The 25,126-nt window shown below is 36.9% G+C and overlaps 4 protein-coding genes across 4 annotated transcripts; 2 read left to right on the top strand and 2 right to left on the bottom strand.

Annotated features, from left to right (window-relative positions):
* The first annotated feature begins 5,665 nt into the window (after nucleotides 1-5,665).
* LOC145202704 (tryptophan 2,3-dioxygenase-like) lies at nucleotides 5,666-12,707 on the top strand. The gene is made up of 11 exons (XM_080075735.1): nucleotides 5,666-5,732; nucleotides 5,974-6,067; nucleotides 6,365-6,498; nucleotides 6,579-6,640; nucleotides 6,922-6,997; nucleotides 8,637-8,855; nucleotides 9,643-9,786; nucleotides 10,010-10,115; nucleotides 10,283-10,373; nucleotides 10,855-11,135; nucleotides 11,414-12,707. The coding sequence occupies exons 1-10, from the start codon at nucleotides 5,667-5,669 to the stop codon at nucleotides 11,132-11,134; spliced, it is 1,272 nt and encodes a 423-aa protein (XP_079931861.1). The 5' UTR covers nucleotide 5,666; the 3' UTR covers nucleotide 11,135; nucleotides 11,414-12,707.
* Nucleotides 12,708-12,757: 50 nt separating this feature from the next.
* On the bottom strand, nucleotides 12,758-13,506 carry LOC145202701 (NADH dehydrogenase [ubiquinone] 1 alpha subcomplex subunit 2-like). Its single transcript, XM_080075733.1, has 3 exons — nucleotides 13,415-13,506; nucleotides 13,038-13,144; nucleotides 12,758-12,950 (listed from the first exon to the last, which is right to left on the bottom strand). Exons 1-3 carry the CDS (start codon nucleotides 13,504-13,506, stop codon nucleotides 12,859-12,861), a joined length of 291 nt encoding a protein of 96 aa, XP_079931859.1. The 3' UTR covers nucleotides 12,758-12,858.
* A 66-nt stretch (nucleotides 13,507-13,572) lies between these two features.
* LOC145202697 (DNA methyltransferase 1-associated protein 1-like) lies at nucleotides 13,573-15,269 on the bottom strand. The gene has a single exon (XM_080075728.1). It carries the CDS (start codon nucleotides 15,199-15,201, stop codon nucleotides 13,807-13,809), a length of 1,395 nt encoding a protein of 464 aa, XP_079931854.1. The 5' UTR covers nucleotides 15,202-15,269; the 3' UTR covers nucleotides 13,573-13,806.
* A 1,379-nt stretch (nucleotides 15,270-16,648) lies between these two features.
* On the top strand, nucleotides 16,649-25,054 carry LOC145202696 (uncharacterized). The gene is made up of 11 exons (XM_080075726.1): nucleotides 16,649-16,926; nucleotides 17,610-17,751; nucleotides 17,854-17,952; nucleotides 18,282-18,447; nucleotides 18,842-18,975; nucleotides 22,564-22,706; nucleotides 22,766-22,918; nucleotides 22,983-23,076; nucleotides 23,351-23,523; nucleotides 23,672-23,837; nucleotides 24,180-25,054. Exons 1-11 carry the CDS (start codon nucleotides 16,730-16,732, stop codon nucleotides 24,381-24,383), a joined length of 1,671 nt encoding a protein of 556 aa, XP_079931852.1. The 5' UTR covers nucleotides 16,649-16,729; the 3' UTR covers nucleotides 24,384-25,054.
* The last annotated feature ends 72 nt before the right edge of the window (nucleotides 25,055-25,126 follow it).

The following is a 25,126-nucleotide window of genomic DNA, read 5'->3' as shown; positions in this document are numbered from 1 at the left end:
CAAAGACTTAAGTCTTAAGACTTAACTTGAGACCCGAACTATTATGATTTGACTTGTGATACGGACCGCACAGCGACTCATTCCTGAATCTACTTAAGATCCAATCGCAGCAATCGAGTCGCCCATTTCAAAAACTTTTATTGATTAGAGCTCAAAGTTTGAGATTAGGAGAGGATCAAGTTCTGTTGGGTTTAGTTCAGTTTTGCCTGAGCTCATCATAATTTATAACGTTTTGATGCCACAAATAGGAGTTTGTATAATTTTCAGATAAAATAATAATTTCCCTCTTCAAAGGATTTGTGTACAAAACACGTTCTGGCTATTGCTTGCGTAGATATATATAGCAACAACACAAACCATGACTCATTTGACATCATTTCAGCAAGCATCATCGCGTCACGCTTACGTCAAGTGCTTCAGTTTTGTTGTGATGGGTTTTTCTCTGAATATTATGAACGGTATTATGTCCACTTACTTTACTACTTTAAACATAAATTCGTTCCGAAAACGGGTGGTTTTGGGTTTAATCACAAGTTAATCGAGCTTTTACCTTACACATCAAACATCATTAGCAATCAGATATGTTATTTTATGATGACCAAAGCACACAATAAAAAGACTGCAAAACTTTTGTACCTCCAATATATTACCTAGGCCTAGGACAGGGGTGGGGAACCTGCGGCCTAAAGGCCGCATGCGGCCTTTTAGGGCACTAAGTGCGGCCTTCGATGTCAGAATACAATTTAGGATGTTGATAATACACCCTGCACCAGGCGCTAAAAACTAGACAGAAACGTTTTTTTACCTTTATTCCACATTACTATTTGATTGGTTCTAGGGCAGCGGTTTTGAAACTGGAGCCAAATGTTTGCGCTGGTACACAAAGCGATATCCGTAGAACTGCCAAGAGACCAAGGTTCTACAATCTTACTTGTGTTGCAAAAGAACAATTGATTGCGCATAATCGAATGTTTTAAACTCGTCTGTGATGCCACAAGCTGCTCTTAGATTGATATTGACAAACAAGCGAGTTTCTACATTAATAAAATCCTGCGTTGTAGTGAGGGTCGAAATGTAGTGACGAATTTTATTTAGCTTGGACCGTAAGTCCAATAGCACATCAACCATTCTGTAAGTCAAAAAGTTTGAATGCCACTGTCCTTGGCCTGAGAAATAGTCTATGCGGCCTGAACGAGTGTCGATAAACCGTTTGGCGGCCTTCACAAACAAAAAGGTTCCCCACCCCTGGCCTAGGATATCCTATAATATGCATTGTGCCACCCAAACAGGAATAAAATAGGGAATGTTTGAAAGAGTAAATGACAAAGGATTAAAATACAATGAAACCATTATTACGTGAACAACGGAAGTCGATTTGTTGTGCTGCGTCACTTAGACTCGACCCACAGTAAATGTATCATAACTCAGTATGATGCAAGATACGTATTAGGTTGTGGTGTGTATGAGTCAAATAATTACAAGCGTAGGTCGTTTGTAAAATTGCAGTTGAATAGGCAACACTGCTTCTGAACCATTCTTTAGGCAACGAATGTGGCGAAAGGTTATTGATTTTCGTGATTTCTTTTAGGTTTAGATAGCGCTTAAGTTATCAAACGAGGATGAGGGCTTATGAGCCAAATATTTTTACGCAGCTTTTTGAGGGTCTATTTTAAAGAAACATGTTTAAAGTCAAAATACTTGTTGCACAAGCGTACTTATACCCTTGTAAAATACGGTCTACGACAGTGTTTCCCAACCTATGGGTCGCGACCCAAAGTTGGGTCGCCTGAAAATTCTGTTGGGTCGCCTTTTTTTTAACAAAAAACATCTACTATTTGACTTTGTTTCGTAGTGTTATTATTTTATTTCCCAAGACTTTAAATTGTTGCCAAATAATAATTTTGTGACAATACAATACAATAATGGGTAATTTTGTTTGTGACGTCATAAAATATGTGTTACATCACTGTTGAGCGTTGTCTGGCTGATAACGCTTTGAACCAGTTCTCAAGTTCGGGCTAAATGGAAATGTTTGGTCAATAAAACGATTATTATTTGTTTGATAATTTTCATAGTAATTTTTTTTTTCATAGTAATTTTTAAAAAACTTTAAGAGGCAAAAATACAACCAAAATAGTAAGAAGGTATGTCCATTGGTCGCGAGAGACCACAAAACAAAACTTTGGGAAGTATTTGGGTCGCGTCAAAAAAAGTTTGGGAACCACTAGTCTACGATATCCTTTCAAATTGGCCTGGTCGTTCATGGCCTGAAAAGTTCAGAACCACTGATCTAAACACTCTATGGTGCCCCATACTAGAGTTGCAATGTACCCGAAATTGGAGTCCGAACCCGGAATCAAGCCTGTTTGTTAAAAAAAAAGCTAAGCCGAAACCCGCCCCGTCTTAAAACTCTGCTATACATACAGTTTAGGGCAGACAACTGAACAGTGTGATTTGTTGTATTGTTTTTTGTTGTATACATTCATAAATAGCGTTTGGCAGTGTATTTGAATACAGTAAATAAAATTTAATTAAAATAAAATTCGGCTATGAAAGTATTCTATAGAGTCCCTTGGCAGTGTATTTGAATACAGTAAATAAAATTTAATTAAAATAAAATTCGGCTATGAAAGTATTCTATAGAGTCCCTTGTCCATTGAACAGCTGATACACCCCATCCTTTGTGTACTTGTAGACAAATATTTTAGATCTGATAGTTTTCTTTTATTGCTATGCGATCTTGTCTTTGTCTTTGCGATCTTGTCATTTATTGCTATGCGATCTTGTCTTTGTCTTTGTTAAAACAATTGTAATGTGACCCACGCCAAAATGTACGTTTGGACAAAAGTCGAAACCTTTGCGTGAAGCTATTGATCAGAACCACATAGTTCCTGAAAACTTAGACAAATCGGCTAAATTTTCTAACAGGAATAAGCTTAAGTAGATCGTGATCGTAGAATGTACCAGAGATTTAAAAAAAGATTTACGTTATGGCAACAAAATGGTTTCTACGTGTACACTGGCAAGTTTTTGCAGGGAAATTCCCAAGAGCACAAATTGTTTACTTAGTCCAGTGGTTCTTAACCTTTTTGGTGTGGTTTCCCACTAAAGTCAATCACCAACTTCGAATTTCCCCCTCTGTTATTTTTATAAACATGTTTTGTGCTCTACGTTAACAAAAAAAATATTCTTTAAATGAAATAATTTTGTGGAGCGCTTTGGTCTGGATCCTAAAGGTATAATACAATCTTATTTAGTTTAAATAGTGCTTCTGTGAGAGATTAAACTTTTTGGAATACTGAAAAGTCGGCTATGCTTGCATTAGTCATTTATTGCATCACAATCAACAAAGGAAAGGCTTTTATTCTCGCACAACAGCAAAGTCATTGATTGTTTCAGTCTTGTCTGTGATGTAACAAACGGCCTTTGGATTTGTATGTGTCTTGTAAACCTTGGTTAAATCAATCTTACATGTTGTTGCAGAAAATTTTTAGTAATGTAGCTTTCAACGGTTAATTCAAAGCCGGTTTCGACCATCGAGCCCGAGTTTGCTCTTTTCAAGCTTACACAATTTCCCTCCGAAAACATTAAATTTCCCACCGGTTAAGAACCACTGACTTAGTCCATCTTTGTGATAGCTCAATTCTGTAATATTAATACAACTACATATAAATGAGCCAAGACCACTTTGGTTCCCAAGCAGTTGGCTGACCCTGTGAATCAAGTTCCTCTGTTATTTGTTCCCAGTTGAGGCTTTAAACAGACATGCGAACATGAAGTATCGTAATCTGGCTAAACTGGCCCATACAGCCCATCTTGTCGCCAGCTGCATTGATGAGACGTTTTACTTCGAGAGTAGAAATAGTGTGCACTGTCTCTAGTTCGATTACATATTGTTTACTGATATGCTCTATTGCCGAAATGCAGACAGAAAAGGTAACTGGCAAATTTGTTTAGGCAAAGCGCCGTGACCCATAAAGGCTACAATAATGAGTGCAGCGCAGTATTTCGTACTGTATGCATCATAAGGATCTCTTCAGCACTACTCTGTTGTTTTTGGTGCAATTGAGCAATCAGTGTGACATCCTCGTGTTGTAACTTGGTCCATAGTAATTTTTTCCAGTGACAAGCGTCAGTTTAGTTCACACAACGTGAGAGTCAAAGCAAGTTTTTTGTACGACATGCATTTAATTGCCTGCTCAGATTAGGTGTTGCAATAAATGTTTGATCGTTTTTCCGGGAAGATAGTGTTTTGATTTGTGTTAGTTAAAAAAAAGCGGCATGTTGCGTGTCATTTTGCTGATGTTGTCGCCTCGAGCATGATCCTATCAACATACTTTACGAAAAAGAAGGTTAAAATTCGAATAACTCATAAATCATTTTTCGTTAACAGGAACCCTTTGTGCGAAATTGTGTATTAACTCTGACCGCTGACAGTCTTAGCTCATGGCGTGCCCTTACTTCGCAAACAAAAAGTAAGTACATTTTTGTAAATTTGCACGGCTTTTGTGGGTATATGTCAGTGATTTTCAACCATTGTTCCCCGGAAAGTTAGTGTTCCGTAAAAGAATGTCTGGTATTCCGCAATAAATTTATCCATGGAACATCGGTCGAAAATCACTGGTTGAACGCAATGAACCATTAACAGTTTCAATCCATCGGTGTTTTGCTAGAATATTTTAATGCAAGTACTCTGTGGTTTAAAAAAGGTTGAAAAACATTGATATCAGCAGTGGTTCTCAACCTTTCATGCACCATGGCCCCTAAGAGTAACTTTCGGGCATCATATGTGACGTTTGTTTGCACAACGTGCTGGTTTTTTTAGGTTGTAAGAAATGAATTGCAAAAACACTTCTTTTTTGGGGTCACTGCACACATTTACGCTTGAATATTTTCACGAACACAGCAAAGAATAGCTTGCAATGATTTTGCGAATTGTCATGTTCTTCTGTCATATTGTCACGTATCATGACGACACAAAGCATCCACGTCAAAGGTTAAAAGGCAGCGCCCACATATAAGTCATATTATTCAAATACAATACACTTTTCTCTGTGTGGGCAAAGAATGAATCCGACAGGTTCAAAACATAACGGCAAGTCAATACATATTGTGCATTTAAAAAATGTTGCTTTAAAGTGATAACAGCGATTTCAAAGTAAACAATGTACATTGCAACATTATGTTGACTTTAAAGCAGTAAAACTTATTGGTTTTAAGAAAGTAAGCAAACTCGACGAAGAAATCGTGTGTTGTAAAACAACAAGCGACTACAGAAACCTTGTTTTTAAACTTTAATACAAGGTTAAATGAAGCATGATATGACCATACTATCATTACTGAGACTATACGTGAGATTAACGGGGGTCTGTGAAGCACATTACCTATTTTGCCATCACGCGCAGTGCTGGATTAACCATTAGGCAAAGTAGGCACGTGCCTACAGGCCAGTCAAAAATCCAGGCCACTTTAAATGATTTGGCAACACTGATAATTCTAATTTTTTAGTTGGCAACCCTGATTTTCGGGTCACTTATAAAATGTGCCTACAGTCCAGCAGACCCTTAACCCGCACTGATCACGCACGGCAATTTTACCCTTGAATAATTTGTGAAAATCGCTATTTTGCCAAGTTAAAGTTGTTGTTTTTCTGCCGCAGTGTTCGCATGGATGATTTGGGACAAGATTCGAATGACGGAAAAACTCCACTGCGCTACGAAAGTTATTTATCCGTGAGTAATTAACCTGAACTGAGTCCAAATACACGATATCCCTTTAAGATAGAAGAATAAAAAAATGATTCTAGACGTACAATTAGGCAAAGTCATGCAGGATCAACAGTTTATGTTTTGATGTAAGCTTTTCTTCAAACCAAAAAAATTAACAACTGGAAGTAGTACGATACCCTACAATCCACGTTCAACGCCAGAAAACGGTTTGATCACTTATTTATTATGCTGATTATGTTTTTAGTTGTCAAAAATATTGACCGCACAACACCTAAAGAGCGCCGAAGGGGGAGTAACACCGATTCACGATGAGCATCTTTTCATTATAACACATCAAGGTAAAACAAATATCATGACATTTATTTGAGCACGATATCACAAGAATCTATTGAGATGCACAATGCCGCTTTCTAGGGGAAATCTCGTGCAACCAGGCGTAAAATACTAAGTCTATCGCATATGAGGGACTATTGGCCAACCAGGCAAATCCAAAAAGTAATTTACGCTTGGATGACCATCTATGCAACTTTTTAGCATTGTTTCAAAACTGGCCAAAACACTTTTAAGATAAATAAATTGGGCCAAATTATCCCTCATTTTGTAAAATGCAGATTACTCATTTAAATTTCTTGCAGCCTTCGAGTTGTGGTTCAAACAGATGCTTTACGAAATCGACTCTGCCCGAACAATTTTCAACACCGATTATTTGGAGGAACGAAATATGTTGGTCGTCATTTCTCGAATGAACAGAGTCGTTGAAATCATCAAGGTAGAGTTACAACAAACAATTTTTACATGTTTTTTTGCGTTTGTGATGTTGATAAAAACATATTTTCATTTATTGTTCAGCTTCTAAACAGTCAGTTTTTGATTTTGGAAACCATGACCTCACAAGACTTCTTTGATTTTCGGTAAGATATATTTTGGAGTATTTAAATAATGTGCTTGCATTTGGTTTATTTTATTCCGTTCTGCTTCTTTCGTGTTCTAAAGATTTATAGTTACATCATTATAAGGTCGCGTATTTTATTTACAAAAACACAAGCGAAATAAAACACTAGCACGTTTCCATATTGTGAAAAAAGTTATAGAATGCAATGTATTTGTAATGATATACGGTCTTATATTTTTTGCTCAGAATATCTGGCATGGTGTCCTCAGTCGTAAATTGACTATGAGTATAATTTTGCAGGGATGTATTGGAAAGCGGTTCGGGATTTCAGAGCCTGCAGTTTCGATTGCTCGAGAACAGACTTGGATTGCGAGCCGTAAGTGAAGCGTTTTGTGGTTTACCGCTGTGGTTAAGCTCTCGGGACCTACTACCTTGTAGCGTGGAGCAATAAATGGCCATGGAAAGTATACAAATCCAACCTCAAGAAATTAGCTATAATTTTCACGTTCCAAAATCAAGTTATGTTGCTTCTTGGGGGGCATTGTAAACACAGTTGGGTAAAACCAACTTCAACAAGAAAACTTACCTAGTGTTCACCTGTAACATTCGCGTGATAACAACCGAAACAGAGTGGTCCAAATTTATTTGGTTCAAAGTGGTCCAAATTTATTACGGGCCAAAAAATCGTAAACTTACTCCGCGGGCTAGTGCCAATACTTTTCTGAAGGTAAAACTGTTTTCTGGCACAAACATCACTGTAACTATACACAGTTTTCAATCAATAGATAGTTTTCCCCATTTTCTTTTTATCTTTTATGGTTGTATACCAAGTAACAGCCGTCCAAAACTTTCAGTTTCTACCCTAAGGCTAAAAAATAATCGACTTGTTGACGCAGCACCCTTAATTACACAAAACAATGCCTTGTATACCTTACAATAGGAGATTTTGCTGTATTTTGTGTCAAAGCAAATTTTTTTGTGTTATTTTGTGTTAAAGCAAATTTTTTTGTGTTATTTTGTGTTAAAGCACACTTATTGTTGTCCGTAAAATGTTGGACTTTCGCGGGCTAAATTATCTCGCAGGCCTGCAGTTGGACTCCTCTGAACAAACACATAAAATTTACACAGCAAATTCCTAGCACATAATTAAATAGCCTGACAAATTTAGTGAGAAAAAAACAGCCATAAAAACGTGTCTTGATAGTCACTAAACAAAGTTAACATGTCATAGTGACAGACTTCATGACTGACTGAGGTCGTAATAAGCATGGTTGGCGCGGTCACGGGGAAGGGGCGTGTTTAAAATAGGCGGTTTTCATTGGCTAAATCTAGTTCATGAACTGTGTCGTTGCACCAACAAGACAAACAACAGTCTGCCTTTGTGATGATGTGAATGGTTGAATTGTTTCGAGTGGCAAAAGCTTTGAAGGGGAACTTTTTGTGATTGTGGCGGCTCCACGATATACTTCAGCAGCTATTCTTGTGCATTGGACCCTACAACGACAAACTGGGCAAATTTTACACAAAATTGAGTGTTCGCAGCAATGTAGGTGTACAATTAAAATAATCTTATTTTATCTCCGGCATAAGACATTTATACAGATTGGTTGCGCGATGCCGTTGCTCTCAAGAATATTGGTTGCAATTCTGCAGTGGTTCGTAAGATAAAAAATCTTGATAGAATTACTTGTTTTATCAAGCCACAGTGAATTCAAACTCACAAACCCTCTTGGATTAAATAGAAAAAAGCACTTACTTTCAAAGTCAAACACCAACCCCAAACTGCATGTCAAAAAGAATTAAGCATGTTTTACGCGTTAACTTTGTGTGTAATTCATTTGTATTAATTTATCAGCCTTATAGCGTTAATGTCTCCCGCGCCATGAACGTTTTTCCCGCCGAAGTTAAAACGTGAAGTTTGGTGTCAGACAGACACGTACCCATGCCATACGCCGTGCGGCCAAGCAAGAATATTAGGAAACAAACAAACCACACGCGGCTGTTTCAATTCACAGGAATCTCGAATTCGTCACAACGGAGAAAATTACATTGAGGCATTTACACTCGATGAACAGAATGTGCTCTACCAATCAGAAAAAGACAAATCACTGTTTGATTTGGTCAACAGTTGGCTAGAGCGAACTCCCGGTCTTGAACCTGGTGGATTTGATTTCTTCACAAAGTTCAAATTCAGTGTTGAAGCGATGCTGAATGAAGCCGAAGCATTTGCACAGGTTTGAAATAACATATCATGGTTTTCTATTAGGATACCGCGGATATATTTTCTGTTGTTGCCTATACAATAAACACCACGCAAAAATTGGCGCAAAAAGACACAAAGCAAATAATAAATGCCGACAAGCATTGACGGTTAGTTCTATAATAAAGGGTTGCTTGGAATGGTATCAGTAAATTCAAAGGTAACTTTTCTTCTTTTTATTATGGTTACAATTGTGGTTAGACAAACCAGCATTTGCTGGAAAATAGTATGGCTATATACCGTTTGATGAAGACGCATTTAATTTAGCCGTTAATTGTCGCATTTCTAAAAAATATTAAAAAACAATAACAAGCAAGCTAAAAAAGGTTGGGAACCACTTCTCTTGGTGTTCATAATGAATCAAAAACATGAAATTTCGTAATAATATTTGTACCAACACTTGGTCCTGACTCAAGTCAAGTCAAATCGTTTTTTCATTGTCACAGTTTTACTTTGCGTGAATGAAACCCGCCAAGACTATGGTATAGCTTTATATTCCACCCCATCCCTTACTTCATGTGAACAATAAACACATTGATGCGTGACCCATATTTGCCAGCCGTATTGAAGACGTATAGAAGGTATTACGTAATACCGAACTAATCGGTCTCCAAAACATTCCCATTGCTAGGTGGTAAGTTTAGCCAAAATGCCAATCTCGCGTTGCCTGCCCCGCACGCTGACCTTTATATCTTAATAAAATCACAATTAGGCAACAAGCCATACTTAAGTTGAGGCGGAATGTATATATTTTTCCCCAGGAGAAGGAAGACCCGCTGGTCCGAGAAAGAGAACTTCGTGAGAACGACAAAAGCAAGGCGACTTTCAACACCATATTTGATGAACACTCTCACGATCAGCTTGTAAAGAAAGGGGAAAGACGTTTCTCGTTGAAGGCCATCAGGGTACGTTTCAAAAAATATCTGTTTATAAGAATGTGTCCTCAATTTTGATGATGTGGGAGTCTAGGTATAAACAGCATGACTGAATCATTTTATATGCCGAATAGCATAGTGTTATGACATGAACGTAGAACATATCATGTTGTATAAACGATTGTTGTATCCGATTGTGAAGTTATACTCAGTTTTGAGCTTTTGACGATACGTATATGTGTTGGTATCAAAGGGAGCCTTGATGATATTTCTATACCGCGACGAACCTAGATTCCATTTGCCATTTCAACTTCTGCAGTGTCTTATGGACATCGATGAATGCTTGAACAAGCTGAGATGTAAGTTGATTGATAGATGTATATTTGCGTACATACTATAATATCGATGGTGGAAAAGCTGTGGGCCCAAATTTACACACACGCCCAAATTTACACACACGCCCAAGCATCAATGCCTCGAGCATCTACGATGTGATTTTTTCCATATTATTGATATTTGTCGATAGACGGCCACGCTTGCATGGTTCAACGGATGATTGGAAGCAAAATTGGAAGTGGAGAGTCGTCTGGTTTTCAATATCTGCGTTCAACTTGCAGGTTCGTGCTATGGATATGCCTCGTTTCGTTTCCTTCACCTAGGTACTTCACCGCCCAATTTAACATACTATTGTTACGATAAAGAAATCCTTCGCCAAAATGGATAGTGACGTTTTGTACGTTTAAAACACTAGGAGTTGCTACCTATCTTGCACACACCTTTTTTAAAATTTTGTTGTATGTCCAAAACATCGCCCAATGTCCGTGACATTCTAAACAACCTCCACCTTTCATGTTTCCTACGCCTAAAACAGACACTTGTCATATGGTTCCAGGTTCGGGTTCACTATTCATTGTTTTTAGAGAAAACGGGTTCGGTCCAGGTTCAAAATAATTAATACTTTCGGGTTCGGTTTGCGGTTTTCAAACCGGTTTAAATTCCTACTTGTTAAATATTTGTTCTAGCTGCCTTTTTTCCAAACGTCTGCATAGCTGAAAATAACTAAACAGATTGGTTTCTTAATTTCCTATTTTATTTCAGTGAGCGTTACAAAATCTTTCGTGACCTGATGTCACTCTCCTCCTTCCTGGTACCACGTGACAGAATTCCACCACTCAACAACCTAATGAAGAGGTCACTCTCGGTGAATGACTGGACGACAGAATTCGAAATGAAAGTGCCTGTACAACCAGATGCAGACTCTGGTGTGCTCAGCAGTGTATCCCGAATGCTCAGGCGAGTTTCAAGCAGTTCCCAGGGCACAAGTGAAGATTTTATTTCCTCTTACAGACGCGCTGGGAAACCAGAGAGTACTGTATAGGGTATGTTGGAAACGGTGGTAGCCAGTGGCGGTGGTTTAGTTTTGCTGGTGTTTATGGTATAAAATGTTATTTGATTTTTTTGTGGAGCTATCGGTCAAGCTCCAAGCGAAGCACCAAGCCGAATGCACACACTGTCAGCATAAGTGGATAGATAGGGCTTTGTGCCCGCTTTGGACATAGGCTGCACCACGCTTTTGCTTGCGGATAGATCATATTTTTGTCGGACAATGTATCGAAACACTTTTGTTAGAAAAGTTATACATACCTTTGTTTTACAGCTCGTTAATGCCCGGCGAACAGACCTGACAAAACCAACATAATACAAGGACTTGCTCTGCAAAACACTACAAACTCTTTGATGCAATGTTTAAGAGCTCAGTACTATGCAGACTGTTTATGTTTTATTTGTATTAAGCTTATCATAACGTTTAAATGGGGAGTTTCTTTTAGTAAAGTTTTGCTTAGATTTAGACAGCTAATGTGTACGATATATTAGTCCCAGCTTTAATGATAACGTATTTACATATTTTAGTGCCGGTGCACTTTTGCTATTGGTTGTTTTAGCTTTTTGGGGGTGGCAAAAGCTTTTACAGAGTGTTAGTATTATAATTCAATGCATTTTGACTTTAAATTTACAATTTTGATTAGTGAGTCATAACTTTGGGATATAACTCGACATTTCTCAGGGGTTAATTAAAATGTGTCTTCTATGGGGTTAATGATGGTAAAAAAAGTTAAAGAGCGGTGATTTATTTGGTGAAACCAGTGTTGTAAGTCGGGCCGGACTTTGGTTTTGGTAACAAACGGGCTTAATTCGGGCCTGACTTCATTTTTTTAATGTGTATTACTGAGCTAGTTGCTGGATGTAACACGAAGCCCAATAGCCCTAAAACGTCTTGTTAAGGTCATTTTCTACTCTTGTCCAGTGTATATGTCTTCTTTATTGTACGCCTGTCAATCAAACTTTGGGGCCTGAACGGGTTTCTTTAAAACGATTCGAGTTCCCCCCCGCTTACAACTCTGGGTGGAGCTAGTAGCAAGTAGTTCTTTTCCTGCAACAAATTATTGCAGCTATTTGAGTGGTCTTTGCGTGTTTGCTTTTGACGGAGTTTGGTTTGCTTGGTGAAAACGCAGCTTTCCAAAGGGACGGTTTCAAGTGTTTCCAACAGGTCACAAACGTGGACTTGCAAAACGTGTTTAATTTTTGGGTTCTAAGGCATGAAAGTAATGACTAAACAAAAACTACTGCGCTAAGTGGTGGTAAAATATTTGGCAGGGAAATGGGATACAGGAATAAATATGCAAAAGTAAACTGCGATTTTTGTTGCTTTTTGTGCTATGATCCCCCATTGCTTGTCAATGCGCTTCCTTTTTTATAATAAACCAACCACAAAAGAAAATATGCCAAGCTGTCACCTGGACAATTATACAGTTTAGTAGCAGCGTGGCAGGGCCAAGTTTGCCTGTGAAATGCGATTAACCGGAGTGTGTGTGTTATAAAAATGTCCAATGCTTTCTCATAATACTGAGGGCATAGACTGGGTGATAGACGTTCATAATACAGAGGTACAACCCTGCAAAGTGAAGGTTGTATACTTACTGCCTTTAGAAACGTACTGGGCTGTATCCAAAAGTTCTTGTATTGCTGCACTGGCAACCAAACACAAGAGGTGTACAAACAATCAAAACATAAATAGAAATGTTTACATCTAACAATTTTAGGCTAATGTGGTGGTTTCAACAAATCTTGAATAGTTGTGGCAACTTCTTCCGAGGACTTGTTTGCTACAGACACACTGCGCTCCACACCTTTAGCTAAAAAAAAAGATTAGTTGTATTTATTTCTATCTACTAGGGGCTCTATGCAAAAGTGTTACAGAGTTGAGTGGTTCAAAGCCCTACCATATCTTGCATATATTTTAGGTTCCACTTGGCTACATTCCCGTATCAATATTGGAAATTTTGGATTAGCCTGTTTCACTGTTACATAATTGTTTTCAATGAAGTTTCTGAAAAAAATATGAGTAAAATGAGTTTGGGCATTGTCAAAAAATGAGTAGTTTGCATTAGAACAAAACTATAAAATCAAGACAATATTAAACGTTTTCATAAAAAATGTACGTGCCATGTAGAAATCAAGTATAAACAACAAAATTTGATGACAGAAATAACAACATCAAAAAATGAAAAGAGAAAACGTGAATTTTTCACATCACTGTTGCACTAATTTTCTTGCAACCATTTTTATGATAAAACATATGTAAGATCAATATGCTTACCTGACCCCTTGACTGGATGCCGATGTTTGACAAAGGTGCAATCTGATTTCCCGAAGATGTTTTGACAAATTAACAAGTTGCTTTGCGGCCATATTTGATCAAAATCCACGACCACAAAGGCCCTAGCAAATTGACATAAAGGCAAACTATATGGGGGGCTGGAAAAAAAGTTGAGACATTTAATCATTGCAAGAAAGGTCACAAAACTAAGCGCTTACTTTTATAGTGATACCAACACAGTCAGAAGCACATGAAAACAATTTCAAGCAAATGAAAACTGAAGGTTGGTAATTAAACTATTGGATTTACATGTATTTTACCAAAAATTTACTGCTATTTATAAAAGACATTGGCAGTAAGCAATAAGCTATAAGCAAAATGAAAACGATTCATTATTCCAGCAAAGGTTTTTTAACAGGGGGAGAAGGACATCCTACATCAATTAACTGATCCGAAGCAGAGTCAGTTTTTTGTGCAGAATCTGCATCACTTTGTGTGTCTACTGGCCTCTTTCTTGCACTTGTTTGATCCATTTTCTCTAGGTGAAAGTTCAAGTCTTCCACTGGAGGCAGATGACCGGGAGCAATCGCATCCCATTTATACCTCAGAGTTTGTAGCTCCATCTCATAGCTTGCATAAGCCACTTTGAGGTCATACAGATACACCATGTCACTTCTTAAACGATTAAACAACTGTACAACATTTTCCGTAGGCATGGGATGCATGTCGATTTTTAGCTCAGTGAGTAACTGTTCAAGAGATTTGGTTTTCTTTTGGCCAACAGATATAGGTAGTTTCATCATTTGTGACCTTAACATAACACCAGAAGATTTTGTATCTGGGAACTTAATGCCATACGTGGTTTCAGAAATCTTTTCATCACCTGGTTGTCCATCTTTGCGAACACCAGAGATACGCTTTTTACTTGACTTTCGTTCAGCCCTTCCCTTAAACCCTTCATTTCCTGAATCAAAAGCAATAAGCTTTTGAAGGTCCTGCGACTTTTTGTCCCTCTCACGTTTTCTAACTTCGATTCTCTTTAGCTCCTCAATCAACATCGCCTCTTCTTCCACTTGCTTCTCAGTCCTAGCATAGAGTTTTCGTAGCTGCTGCCGTCTTCTTCTCTCATGATCTGCATCAAAGACTATCTCTTCCACCACTTCCCCGGGCTGCTTCCGTATCTTGTTAAGGCTGTTGCAGATACTGTAAAACCGCTCCTTGATGTCCTCTAAAGTTCTTTTCTTTTCCTGTGGAAAGCGAGAATGATCATACCGGTCATAAACAACATGCCATCTGAGATCAAAACGTCGACACAACTCAAAAACATGCGCTGTTTCATCTTGGGACCAATCTTCTCGTGAAAGATGTTGGTGATATTCTTGCTCAGAATAAACTGGTACTTGAACAGTTTTATCAAACTTTGCAAACTGGTAGTCTTTAGCTTGGTCTTCTTCTCTTCGCCAGTGGTGAAAAATAGCACCATCAGATCGAGCAGGATTTGTAAATGGCATCCATCTCCATGGTCGAACAACAGTGCAGCTTAATTTAGCTTTAGCTGTTTGATAAGTCTGCATTGTATCGGTTGGTAACAAAGGTGGTTTGTCCATATTGTCATGATAAAGTAAAGCATACAATTCCCGATGCATGCCTTCAGGTCTTTTGAATACATTTTCTTTCTGTTTTGGTTTCTTTTTTATTCCTGCATTAATGATACTAGCCTTTGTCATTGTTTTGCTCTCATCTCCTTTCAGTTCCAAGATATCACACACATCAGAACTTGCTGCCATTTTGGCGCTGTTCTACAACAATGTTTATGCTCACAATGTATATTTATTACCTGAGAATTTAAAAGGAAATAATTAAATACATTTGCTGACAGCAGCATTAACAGAAATGTTGACTGTAGTTATAGGGTTACATTTTTAATTGCATTAAAAAATTGCACGAAACATGTGAATAAACATGTTGCAAGTATACTTGTATATGTATATATACATAGATATAGAAACATACATGACCAGGGCAAACCGCGAAAAAAAGGCTCCAGCAAACACACAAAACATCGCATATCTTCAGTTCTAGAACAGGTAGAAAGGTGAAATTTCACACCGGTACTAAGTCGAGCACGCAGAATTCAAAAATGCAAAACAATTTTTTTTGCTACAAAACCCAAACAATTTTGGGCCGAAATATCCCGATTTTGGTAACTTAAAATAAAACGGGAAAAATAAAATGTTGCTCATTTTTTTGGAAAAGCTTTACGTTACTGAAAATCTAAATAGTATATATGCGCCAAAATTCGGGGCGGCTGGTTAAAAAAATGGAATTTTGTTGAAAAAGTTTATGACGTACGGTAAAAACGTGGCAGTTTAGGTTTGACGCTCAAATTTTGGGGTCAAATCCCAACGGATTTCAATGAAACTTGCAGGAAATGCAAATAAGGGTCATTACCTTGCACAGAAAAAATCAATACCAAAAATTTGGATTTTTGAACTCTGCATGCTCGACTTAGTACAGGTGTGAAATTTCACCTTCCTACCTGTTCTAGAACTGAAGATATGCGATGTTTTGTGTGTTTGCTGGAGCCTTTTTTTTCGCGGTTTGCCCTGGGCGCGTATAGGTGATATAGAAGGTATACAGACTGGGGTGCAGTCATGAGCTATTAGCATGCATTTGCAATACATACAGTACAAATAAGTCTCAAGCAGCAGTTCTTACTTCTTATGCAGTAAATATGCACTATCAAAAAGGTATGGAAACCTTTTTAGTTTGCAAGTTGACTTGCGTATAACAATATTTCCCTAAATATTTTTAGTCAGTCTGTGTACATACAATAATACAGGCAATGACAAATAACCAATTTGCAGGCAGTGACCACTGAATAAACAATTTGCATGAGAAACAAACAATTTGTTGCAAATTCCACGAACAACAATCGCAAAAATCGCAAATGGCAGGGATGTACTTTCAAACGTTCCGTTAAAGGTAACTATCGAATTAATATTGTATTACAGAGGCGGTGGGAGGTCCTCTTTTTTTCCTAAGCCATATCTTAAACATATGCACGTAATTTTTATAAAAGAGCAAAATTGTGAAAGAAAACTTTGTTATTGCAACATATCTGGCAAAAGCCAATGCGTTTCCATTTTCAGATAAGTTTTGACTTAACTAAATCACGTGCGGTACGTATATTACTCTTCCACTGCTTGGATTTACAAACGTATTTTTGCGCAGGGAAAACTGAAAGTAAAATAGTTTTGTTGGCAACGGACTTTACCAAAACAGTTTGTTGTGTGGTCCGGGTTCCGATAAAAGATGGTGATGGTCGACAACGAAACAACAGGTTATAGTACGATTCCACTTCTTTCCTCGGATTCACCAATAAAGGCTCCAATTGGCACTCCTAGCCACCACGAGCATGACGGTAAAGGCGACTGCTGCAAAAATCCCGGAACTGGGACGGTTGATCAAGCTAAATTACTGGAAGATATTTTTCACGTCGCCAAACAGGGGTAAGATTTGGTTTTGCGTTCGTTTTACTGGAAATATAGCGTGTATTACTAAATATGGTAATATATAGTGCAAAAAATAAGTAATATAATGCGCCAGAACTATGTGTTGTAGTTTATACTTTATGTATGAATCTAGAAACACAGCAGAAGTTTAAAATGATGACCTTTGCAAACTGCTTAAAATATGTTGAGGTTGAATATGTTATTTAAGTACATATGAAATGTTACAACCTGTTTTTGCTTTGCTGCTTTATATCTCACTGGTCTTGATTCTAAAATAACTTGACTTATGATATTGATACTTTTAAGTTGTCTAACTTAAACAAATGTATTTAAAGAAAAACAAAATTATTATGCTAAAATGTATCTTTCATGGTTAATTTAAAACGTTATTTATAACATTTTTAATTGTCTGTAGCCCTATTTTATTAAAAGTGTTTGGATTTATTACCAGCCATGTTGTATTCATCTATTACTTGTTTAGTAACAAAAAGGTTCTAATTGCATCATAAGTGGTAGTTTAAATGCTCGAGAAAAATCTACTACCCAGCCAAAAGTCATGAAGTGTCAAACAGCTATTCCAAACAAAATGCAAATTTTGTATCACTTGGTGACCTTTTTGCCTATTAAGTCGTTTTTGTTTAATAAATAAAATCAGAACAATATTCTTTGTCTTTTCAAAGGTTCCTGATTCCAGTTCAAGATATAATTGACAACCTGGGTATTTCAGTTTTAAGTCAGTTTGATAAAGATGGCAATACTCCAATCCACTGGGCAGCTCTTGGTGGACACACCCATGTGCTCAGATACTTTGTACAAATAAAGGTGTGTTATTGACAAATATACCCAGATACTGCTATACTGGCATGAGTAGATTAACATAATGGAAACAAACATGAACAATATATTTACATTGCAATTTCACAGGCTCCTCTTGAAATTCCAGCAAAAAATCAGCTTGGTGCTCAGCCAATACATTGGGCCTGTGTCAATGGGCATGTTTCTGCTGTTGACATACTGTTGCAGGCAAGTATTTTTTGAACAAATATGTTTTTCTGTGTAAACTCTGTTGAGACACACCATTGCCTTACACAAGTGGTTCCCAACTGAGAAGAAATTTTAAAATTAGAGTGGAAGAATTAACTTGAATTTTTGACATATGGTTTGTTAATTTTCGACAAATATTTTGCATACCATTTGTATTTTTTTTTGTATTTTGTTGGGTAGCTAAAATTACCCTGATGGAGATGCCCCATATAGGACGTTCAAATGTTGGATTTGTTTCATTTACCAGTTAAAATGTAATATGCCTGGTAACAAAATTATATTCCAACATTTTGTATTTTCTTGTGCAGGCTGGAGTATCAATTGACAGTGTTGACAATAAAGGCTGTACACCATTAATTATTGCTGCTCAATATGGGAAAACAATGCTTGCTGGTTTTCTGATGGGCAAAGGTGCCAGACTTCAAGTTGTGGACAAAGAAGGAGACAATGCATTACACTGGGCTGCTTTCAAAGGTCTGTAATAACAAAACCTATTGTAACCTAGTAGACTGAATCACCTCATTGTGCATTGGTAATTGTCAACCTACTGTAAACTTGCTTCCATAATAAAGTAGTTGATTTTCTTATGCTCGTGTCCACATTATAAGATTAATGTAGCGTATCAATAGAAAATTTGTCAAACATTAGGAAATTAGCATAAAATTAATTTTTGCCAAACGCAAGTGAAATCAATATCGATATCTGAAATAGTATATATGTTTTAACAAACAGAAAATGCTTTAAACCAGAAATCCAATATAAAAATGCTTAACATTTAGTAAATGTTAAAAAGTTTTACAATGTGATACATTCTACTGGTATATTTTTGCAAGAATTATTAATATCGTTTTAAATCTTTTTTTACCAGGCCACTGTGAACTGACAAGGCTTTTGATTTACTCTGGATTTAACCCAAAGCAAAAAGACAATTTTGGTCAATGCCCGCTGCACCTTGCTGCTTTAAGTGGTGATCTAATGACTGTCAAGCTTCTATGTGAACAGGTAAAAGGCCTCTAAACTTGACATGCATTGGTAGGAATTTCACCTACAAAAAGTTCTTTCAAGTTAATGTGAGAAATTCTGAAATAATGTCACACAATTTAATAGAACTTTAATGAAAGTTATGAGGCAAATGACTTTAATAGCTTTGCTGTGGTTCTGGTTCTATATTAATCTCCATTAATCTTTTCCAAGGAAAATATATCGCTTTATGATTTTTTATGGGCCCCCTTCCCTGAAGGGGACACATATTGTTTTTGTCTATATTTTTTTCTTTTTTCCCGTCTAACGCAGATTTGTACCCACGTTTTGGTCAAGAAAGAATGGTTCAAACTTTTTCAAATTTACACACATAATAGATATATATTGGTCTAAAGACGGTCCATGTGAAATTTGACCCCGTTTGATCCTTCAGTTCACCCACTGCCCCCCAAAACGTGAAATTTTTGAAACGGCTATACTTGCTAAAGCAGATGATTCTGGAGTTTCATACTTTTTTGATTGGTACATTGCAGCGTATTTCAAAGTATTTATGGGTCCCCTTCCCTGAAGGGGACACATATTGTTTTTGTCCGTATTTTTTTTTTCTTTTTTTCTTTTTTTCTTTTTTCTTTTTTCTGTCTAACGCTGGTTTGTAACGCTCGTTTGGTCAAGAAAGAGTGCTTCAAATTTATTCAAATTTGGACATATGTTAGATATTAATCCAAACTTGGTCCACGTGAAGTTTGACCCCAAATTACCCAGCGGTTCACCCACAGGCCCCCGAAACGTAAAATTTTTAACGCTGGTCTGTAACGCTCGTTTAGTGAAGAAAGCGTACTTCAAATTTATTGAAATTTGGACATATGTTAGATATTAATTCAAACTTGGTCAACCAGAAGTTTGACCCCAAATTACCCAGCGGTTCACCCACAGGCCCCCGAAACGTAAAATTTTTAACGCTGGTTTGTAACGGTCGTTTAGTAAAGAAAGAGTGCTTCAAATTTATTCAAATTTGGACATATGTTAGATATTAATCTGAACTTGATCCACCTGAAGTTTGACCCCGAATGACCCAGCGACACACCCACAGACCCCCGAAACGTAAATGTGTCTAACGCTCGTTTGGTCAAGAAAGACACTGTAGGCAGAAGTCCCAAGAGAGTACGTTTACGAATAATAGGGCAGAGCGGGAGGGCTCAGCTTGACGTCGGACAGACGTTTTACGAGACGTCGTTTCGGTGATTAGAAATCAGCTGTTTTGCACAGCAATGCATGTCGTTTTATTAAGTTATCACTCACATTTTCAGTTTTGGCAAAGGTTTCACACATATGACGCGATTTAAACCTAATAAGCGTGCTTCGGTTTCGTATAATGTCAAGCAAAACTTTGTTAAACAAACTAAATATGAAAAAATAAACTTGACTTTTTTGCAAGATAAAAGTTTTTTTTAAATGCTCGTTGTTAGGTTGGCCGCTGCATGACCACGGGTTACTTAAGGTCAATTAGTAGGTATTACTAACACAGTTCAGAACTTTCTTTCGCCATAACGTAGAGTTTTTTGTTTTTTTTTGAATCAAATACTCAAGGCATGTATAAATTAGGTCAAACGGTGTTGTTGAACACCAAGGACGGCGTGCTATTGAAAACGGTGTCAAAAGGTCAAACAGTCGTTTGGTGTGTGCACCCTAAAGGTTACTACAGGTCAATGGTACTCGTTTTGCGAAACAAAGTTAAATGAAAAACTCGTTTTGCGAAACAAAGTTAAATGAAAAGTTATGTATACACTTGCAGCAAATCGTATTTTAATTGTCTGTAACACAACTGTTACAGCTTTCTAGAAAAAAATTGTGTTTAAAACCCGACCTTGGACGACAATATCTGGGTCAAAGCAAGAGATTAAATTGAAAGTATTTGTTTCGTTCTTTTTTAATGCTTTTGTAATTATACGACAATAATAGTGCAAAAAAATACAACAAAATTTTTCATTGTTGGGTTAACGCTTTCTAAAAATTTGTTCTTAAGAATTTAAAAATCACCGCAACATTTGTTTACCGTAAATCCGCACAAACACGCGTGTGGGGACCCATTAGTTTTTGTTTACAAAAACAATCATATGTGTAGATCAAATGATGTGTATAGTAAATTGGTAAATATCGTATAGAATATATAAAATGGAAGTATATCAGAAAGCCACCATTCTAGTTTGTAACTTGAAGTTGTATATATCCATTTTCACCCCTTTACCCCCAAATATTTGTTTGTTTGTGGACATGTTAATGAGGTCAGAAATACAAGACTTAACCTGCTGAAATTTTAAACAGCTGTGGATAGGGTGCTTCTTGTTGGCTGTTAAAAATTTCAGTGCAGTCGGCTCTGTAATTACTCTTACAGCCCCAAATGTGCTTTTACATGCTGTCTTTTGTTAAATTTGTGCTCGCTCAGTGCGCAGCTGACGCAATGGGAGTGATTGATGATATTGGCGAATGGTAAAAATGCCTCTGCTTCATGCATGAATGCAGTCGTCACTTGACCATTTTCTCACTGGTTGAAATTTAGATGTTACGATGTTAGTTATATTGCGCTGTAAACGTTAATGTAGGTCAACTTATTCGTGTTTCGAAACCCAGAGCGACATCGCAGCACAATTTGTTACACCTGTGTAATGTGACTTCTCAAACTGAAAGCGTTAATAAAACTGTTTCAAAACAGGTTTTGGACATAAAAAGCCCAGCTAAGCAATCGTATTGTTGGTATGTAGAAACTTAACGGCGCCAGGGAACGCTATGTGCGGATTAAAAATCCTAATTCAACAAACAAAGGGCTATTAAGGAAAAAGAATGTTAAAACTTTGTTAAAAGTTTAAATAGTTGGACTCATCCATTTTCCACCTCATGAAAACAATGCGCAACTCCATGTCGAAAAAAAGCCCGATTGGGCGCGAAAAGCGCAAACCTGCTGGCCTCTGCCATAACTGGACGTGCTATCAGGCTGTCTTTTTGCACTGTGCAATTAAGATATGTTTGTAGATCATTTAAAAACGTTAGTTATGCAATTGTTTTATTACACAGTTTTGCGTCTTATGGCGGTTAACGACAGGCCCCTCCTTCCCCAATCGGCGCCATATCTTTATCTAACAACATTCGCATGCCGCGAGAAAACTTTGTGCCCTATTTTTACTGTTACCAAATCGCATATGCACATGTGTGGGGACCCATTAGATTATGCGTGCAGAAACAATTATGTTATAAAGTGCCAGGAAAAAGATAGGGTCCCAATACAATGTATGTGCCAAATATATATCCATTATAAATATAGTAAATGGTATATGTGATACATCATTAAATATGATGTAGTATATATAAACTGGCAAACCACTATTCTAGTTTCTTTTCAATTTCATCATCAAGTGTATAGATATCCCAATACCATGGTTACAGATGATGCTTTGTTAATCCAAATGATGCACATTTTGTTGTAGAACACAGTTTAAGCTATGCCATAAGATTTGTTGTGTGCTTTATGAATATTCTTGTGTACATTTTCCTGTCATAGGTTTATTAATATTTCATTGTGGTCTCAGTGTTTTTAAAATTTATTTCTTGCTATAGGATGGTGGTGACATTGACTTGGAAGACCACAACAATAACACACCAGTAAAACTTGCCAAGGGGCGAAAATATGCTGAAGTTACAGGCTACTTTGACAGCCTTAAAAACAAACGAACTAGTTACCTACCAGCCTTTGATTTTAAGTAAGTTCTGATTTAATTAAAAAATTTTTATTTGCCTATAATTATTTTCTTTAATGTAGAACAATATTTTTCGGCCCTCCTGGAAAAACCAAAGGAGCATTTATGTTTCTTATTCTTGCAACCTGTTGCTATGGTTACCCCGCCTACCTCTTTAAAGTTTTGCCTTACACTATGGACTTTCAATATCTACACATACTCTTTGTTCTTAACACGTAAGTTTTTACACACTTTAATATTTTAAGTTGCATGTACTGAACATTTTTTTTGATTTTTTAGAGCAATGATGTGGTATTGTCTGATCAAAGCTCATAACTTGGATCCAGGTTTTTTACCAAAAAATGTTGATGAGTATGACCAGGCATTAAGACAGGTATGCATATACTTTTTCACCTGAAGACTTTACCCTGAGTAAAACCCTTATAAATACCCATGTATTGCCCTAATATAGCACAATGTGTTGGTTTTGATTTCATGGTTGTGAAAGGTTCTTAAGTTATTGACTTTTCACTTTTTTTAATTACTATAAGGTTGTTTTGAAACAAAAGTCTTAAATAAACCCATTTTGCAGTTGTGGTAAAATAATAAACTAAAAAACTGGCTTCATTGTTTAGTAAACTATTACCTGTTGATTTACATTTTTGCAGGTTGCGTACTATGATGAATGGAAACAAGGCCAAAACCCACTAAGTCGCCTCTGTCACACCTGCAGGCTCGTACGGCCATTGAGGGCCAAGCACTGTCGGGTCACCAATCGTTGCGTGAAACACTTCGATCATTATTGCCCATACATATACAATGTGGTGGGGTACAAAAACAGGTCAGTTTGTTAAATACATGTTCCACCAAGTCTGTAACTGCTCTTCTACTGTAATATTTGTAAGATCAGCTACTAGTTTTCTGTAAAATTTTGTTCTAGTGCCATGACAAATTTCATAACATGTATGCTATCATAACACGTGTTACAGACACTACTTCCTCCTGTTTCTGTATGGAATGCTTGTTACCCTTCTTACTGGTGATTATTTTGTTTGGTACATGACCAAGCATTTCCCCCTTGACATCATTCTTGTGGTGGGAGGAGTAATTATGGGAATGTTCACTTTCGTCACATTTGGCCTTTCCTTTTTTACTGTAAGTAGTTCATTCCTTAGACTCTATTCGAACAGTTTGCATGTGCCAGGTTTCAATTTTTGTCAAACTACAAACTAAAATGACTTAAAATCAAGACAAAAATTTAGTTTTCAATTAAAGAAAGATTTAAAAAATCAAAAAAAGTGTACTTAAACTTAGGGTTGGATATTTGACCAAATAGGTCAAATACTATACAGTGTAAATCATAGTACGCCAGGCCTATTAAAACCGTTGTACCGAATCAGCTGGTCTCCCAAGCATTCCCATATGGCAAGGCACCATACTTGACCGGTCAATTGAAAGTCTTGCCAACCCTACTTACATTTTAAACTTTTTTTCAAGACCTATCAAGCTTTGAACAATGTCACCACCAACGAGAGGTTGAATGCGAATCGCTACGAATACCTGAAAGATGGAAACGGAAAATTCCACAATCCATTTGATCAAGGTGTTGTTAAAAACATGAAAGAATTTTTTCATTTGAAGCAACCAATGGAATTGTCAAGTGATGGGTCAATTTCAAGCACACAGCACAGTATTGTTTGACTTTAAATGACAGTACATTTGTTGGCTGCTAAAGTAATGTTTTTTATAGAAGTTTATTGTTTACTCAGTTTTGTTGATCTTAATACTCATTGCTCTATTGTGTACTAAAATTTTGACCCAATTCGTTTTTTTATCAGTTTATTGCAAATACACATAACCGTTTTTGTGTGAAACCAAACAGTGGTATAATAGTTGTAAAAGCTAGTTAATCAACCAATTCTGTCAAACTAATGTCACTGTGAAGCAAAGTTGATATAATTTAGGCAAAATGTTAGCTTTTTAATAGTTGTGTTTGTGTATGAAAATTGAAAACATAGCTTGTATTATTGCAGTTGCTTTCGTCATGTTTTAGTAAAAGCTTACACATACATTGTAAATGGAACTGTACTTGCACCAAGTGTGCAAACTGGCCAAATGTATCAACATAAAGGTGTCAATAAACCTATTTTTTTAGTTTACAAAAAATAATTTTTAACCATGGCCAACCATTTACAAACCCGTTATTTTTTTGAAGCGTCAATACAATCTATGCATGCACACTTTCAAGATCATATGGTCTAATTTTTTGCATGCTGTTTTGTTTGCCTAACAGGCCTATCTTATTTGGCTTAAAATACATTTGTACTCAATAAAAAGGACTGTGTTAATACAGAAATACTTCAGTGCGATTACCACTGTTGTTAAATTTGCTGGAGAGGCCAGAATTGTGACAAATCTAGTAACCAATTTGTTATGTGCTTAGG

Source organism: Phallusia mammillata, chromosome 7 (genome assembly GCF_965637545.1).
Source record: "Phallusia mammillata chromosome 7, kaPhaMamm4.hap1.1, whole genome shotgun sequence".
In the NCBI taxonomy this organism is placed as follows: Eukaryota; Metazoa; Chordata; class Ascidiacea; order Phlebobranchia; family Ascidiidae; genus Phallusia; species Phallusia mammillata.
This window is presented reverse-complemented; position numbering and strand designations above follow the sequence as displayed.